This window comes from Neltuma alba, unplaced genomic scaffold (genome assembly GCF_004799145.2).
Source record: "Neltuma alba isolate B1F8T4 unplaced genomic scaffold, ASM479914v2 tig00002811_pilon, whole genome shotgun sequence".
NCBI classification, from domain to species: domain Eukaryota; kingdom Viridiplantae; phylum Streptophyta; class Magnoliopsida; order Fabales; family Fabaceae; genus Neltuma; species Neltuma alba.
The window spans coordinates 308,877-312,641 of record NW_021633026.1 but is presented as its reverse complement, the minus strand read 5'-3'; the positions used below and the strand labels follow the sequence as shown (position 1 = coordinate 312,641).

At 40.9% G+C, this 3,765-nt stretch overlaps 1 protein-coding gene across 2 annotated transcripts; it reads left to right on the top strand.

Moving 5' to 3' along the window:
* Positions 1–1,543: 1,543 nt before the first annotated feature.
* LOC114739126 (uncharacterized) lies at positions 1,544–3,195 on the top strand. 2 transcript variants are annotated; one of them, XM_028927179.1, is made up of 2 exons: positions 1,544–2,674; positions 2,998–3,195. In XM_028927179.1, the coding sequence occupies exons 1-2, from the start codon at positions 1,636–1,638 to the stop codon at positions 3,030–3,032; spliced, it is 1,074 nt and encodes a 357-aa protein (XP_028783012.1). In that variant the 5' UTR covers positions 1,544–1,635; the 3' UTR covers positions 3,033–3,195. The 2 variants fall into 2 exon arrangements, with proteins under 2 accessions (XP_028783012.1, XP_028783004.1); XM_028927171.1 differs by having other exon boundaries at positions 1,545–2,754.
* Positions 3,196–3,765: the final 570 nt, after the last annotated feature.

The following is a 3,765-nucleotide window of genomic DNA, read 5'->3' as shown; positions in this document are numbered from 1 at the left end:
GGATCAGACGTAGCACTATTAAATGGCCTTTTTCTATTAAAAAACAATAAAAAGAGTGATGTCTGTTAGAAATAATATATTAGCTGTATATTAGCTGTCATACTTGAATCAAATTGTTTCAGTTGTAACCGTCAGATTACTTAGCATAGTAAGACGTGTACAAGCCTGATGGCTATTTAAAGCTGTAATTTACACATTAATAAACAATTACATTCAGATTTTTTATATGGTATCCAAAGCCACAGAACGATCCATGGCTTCTTTGTCTTCGCTTCCAATCGTTTCTTCCTCTGATTCAGTCATTGCCTTCTCTCATTCCATTTCGATCGAGCTTGATGATTGCAACTTCCTCATCTGGCGGCAACAAGTTCTTAGTACGGTGAAAGGATATGCTCTCGAATCATTTCTTGATTCATCAATTGCTCTGCCTGAGTAATTTGAACTTCATGATGATCAGCGTGTTGCAATTACCTCTGAATATACAAGGTGGATGCGTCAGGATCAACTTCTCATGTCCTAGCTACTTTCTTCCATGTCTGATTCGGTCCTCACTCGTACTGTTGGATGTGAGACTACTGCTCAGATTTGGGATAGAATCAGCGTCTTCTTTGCTTTACAGACTAAAGCTAAGGTAAAGCAGCTCAAAATGACTGTGAAGAATACGAAGAAAGAGAATTCATCTATGAATAAATATCTCTTAAAGGTTAAGGCTAGCATTGATGCTCTAGCCACAACCGGCTCCCCAGTGTCTCTTTCTGATCAATTGGAGTTCATCTTTGATGGTCTCTCTGAGGATTATGATCCTTTCATAACCTCAATCTCCACCAGGCTGGAGCCCTACACTGTAGCTGAAATCGAAGTGCTACTAATGGCACAAGAGGCTTGCATTGAAAAGAATCGCCGCTCTATACCGGCGGTCTCCCCTATTATGGCAAATTGCTCAAAACCGTGCTACTCAACAAAGTCATGGTGGTCGTAATCGCGGCCGACGAGGAGGAAGGCATGGTGGTCGTGGTAATAACAACAACTCTACTAAGGGTATGTTCAGATATGTGCATAGCACTGATGAAATTTGAATAAAAAAAGATGTTGTTTGTCTGTTTTTAAGGGAAGCATATGAGTATGGGGAGCCCAAACTCGACTGTTCCAAGACAATATGAGGTGAGGATTGGGATTCAGCATTTTGGTGGTGACAATGACCATTTTGGCTTCTCATGGCATTTCTTTTTTCTGGCTGCAGTAGCAACTGAGTTTAAGTGCTGATATGATGTGTTAACATACTAATGTATTTTAGTTATTGGGCCAAGGGCCCATTCAGGTTTAGTTTTAGTTTTAGTTCGGTGTGGTTGTCTTGCACCGAAGATAAATAGGAGGACCTTTGTGGTTACAACTTGTAATGGACAATTATTCTGCTAAATAAGAAAGATACCAATTCTTTTGGGCCTGCACTATGCGTTCTTTCATGGTACCAGAGCAGGTTTCTTGAAGGTCCATTGCCATTTCAAGAAGACGACGTCGTTTCGTCTATCATCATCGTCGGTTGATGCGGCGCATGAAGGGGGTCTTTGTGTTCAAGCCCTAATTCGTTGATTACACCGTGTCGAAAGCCAGGAGAGCAGATCGCAGTTATCCACCATGGGAGATTCAAGGAAACTGGACGATTCTACCGGTGGGAATCTCAACTTCAACCATCCGCTATACCTCCATCCTTCGGATACACAAGGTGCAACCATCATCTCACAAATTCTCATCGGCGCCAAGAATTATAACGTCTGGAGTCGAGCCATGAGAATAGCCCTGCGGGGGAAACACAAATTGGGTTTCGTTGATGGATCTTGCACGAAAGAGATGCAAGAAGACAACCTGAAGGATCAGTGGGAGCGCTGTAATGCGGTGGTGTTATCGTGGATCCTGAATTCGATCTCAAAGGAGCTCGCGAACGGTGCTGTTTTCTTCCAAGATGCTCGGTTAGTATGGTTGGACCTACAAGAACGCTTCGACAAAGCAACAGGTTCGAGAATTTTCTTCCTACACCGAGAGATATCTTCCCTTCGTCAGAATTCCCTTTCCGTTTCCAGTTATTTTACACGCCTGAAAGAACTCTGGGAGGAGCAATCCTCTCTGGTCCCGATTCCATCTTGTAAATGTGAGACGTCTAAGATTTATGGGGAAGTGATTCAACAACAGAAACTTCTCCAGTTTTTGATGGGTCTTACCGAAACCTATAGTCAAGCAAGGAGCCAAATCCTGTTGATGAGTCCACTTCCCTCGGTGAACCAGGCGTACGCAATGATATGTGAGGTTGAGGCTCAGAGATCAATCTCCAACTCAAATATCGAAAGCCCAACAGAAGGTATTGCCATGATCGTGCAAGGCAGAGGATATGGCAGAGGAAGAGGAAGGGGAAGAGGAAATTCAAATTTGGAATGCTCACATTGCCATAAAAAGGGGCATGTGAAAGATCATTGTTACCAAATTATTGGTTATCCACCGGATTTTAAAGGAAATAAAAGCAGAGCAACAAGAGCTGATAGTGCCAATCAAGTACAAGTGGAAAAAGATTCCAGTGCTCATTCGGCCAATACAGTGACAACCTCACTCACGCCAGAGCAGTACGAGCGTCTTCTGGAGCTGCTAAGGAAAGATGCAGACACTGCCATACATGCCTTGACTGGTACAGGTTTGGCAGAATCAACTTCTTGCTTGAATATGATAGTTAGATGGGTGATTGACTCTAGTGCAACTACCCACTTAGTGAGTGATTTAAAACTTTTGGACCATTATACTGATTATAAAGGACCGACTAAAACAATAAAAATACCAAATGGAGAAAAAGTTGTGGCTACTCACATAGGAGGAATAAAATTCACTAATGATTTTTATCTCGAGAACGTTTTATATGCCCCACAATTGCAGTTCAACTTGATATCTGTACCACGTATAACTAGGGAATTGAACTGCTTGGTGTGTTTTCTTCCTAACTACTGTTTTATGCAGGGCCTTCAGGATGGGAAGAAGAAGGCGACTGGTAGTTTGTTTTGTGGTCTGTATCTCTTGAATTGTGATTAGAAATATAATGCGGTTAACACAGTTAGTAATAGGAATAAGTCATGTAATTCTACTGATATTTGGTTGATACATAGGAGACTAGGACATGCTCCTTTATCTGTAATGAGGCATTTGAATGTTGTACATGACAAGGATATATCAATGGATGAAGCTTGTGAAATTTGTGCTCAATCTAAACAAACTAAGCTACCCTTTTCCCCAAGCTGCATTAAATCTAAATTCTGTTTTGAGTTGTTACATATGGATGTGTGGGGACCTTATAAAACACCTACACACCAAGGGCATCATTATTTTCTCACTATAGTAGATGATTTTTCTAGGGCCACTTGGACCTTTCTTATGAAAAGTAAAATAGAAACTGGTAATCACATCAAGAATTTTATTGCTTATGTGCAGAATCAGTTCTCTGTTAATGTAAAAAGAATAAGGAGTGATAATGGTACAGAATTTGTAAATCACGACTTGAAACATTACCTTGAGGAGAAAGGAATCATTCATGAAACAAGTTGTCCCTATACACCTGAACAAAATGGGATAGTAGAAAGGAAACATAGGACTTTAATGCAAATCTCAAGAAGCTTAATGATACAGTCCCAAGTGCCTATTAAATTTTGGGGTGAGTGTGTTCAAATGGCAACGTTTCTGGTTAATAGGGTTCCTTCAAGAGTTTTAGGGTATAAAACTCCTTATGAAATC

Excerpts from the sequence above, each read along its gene's own strand:
- LOC114739126 (XM_028927171.1), top strand. The coding sequence starts at position 1,636 with ATGGGAGATTCAAGGAAACTGGACGATTCTACCGGTGGGAATCTCAAC. Across the intron at positions 2,755-2,997 it reads CTAGTGCAACTACCCACTTA|GGCCTTCAGGATGGGAAGAA; the intron begins GTGAGTGATTTA and ends TGTTTTATGCAG.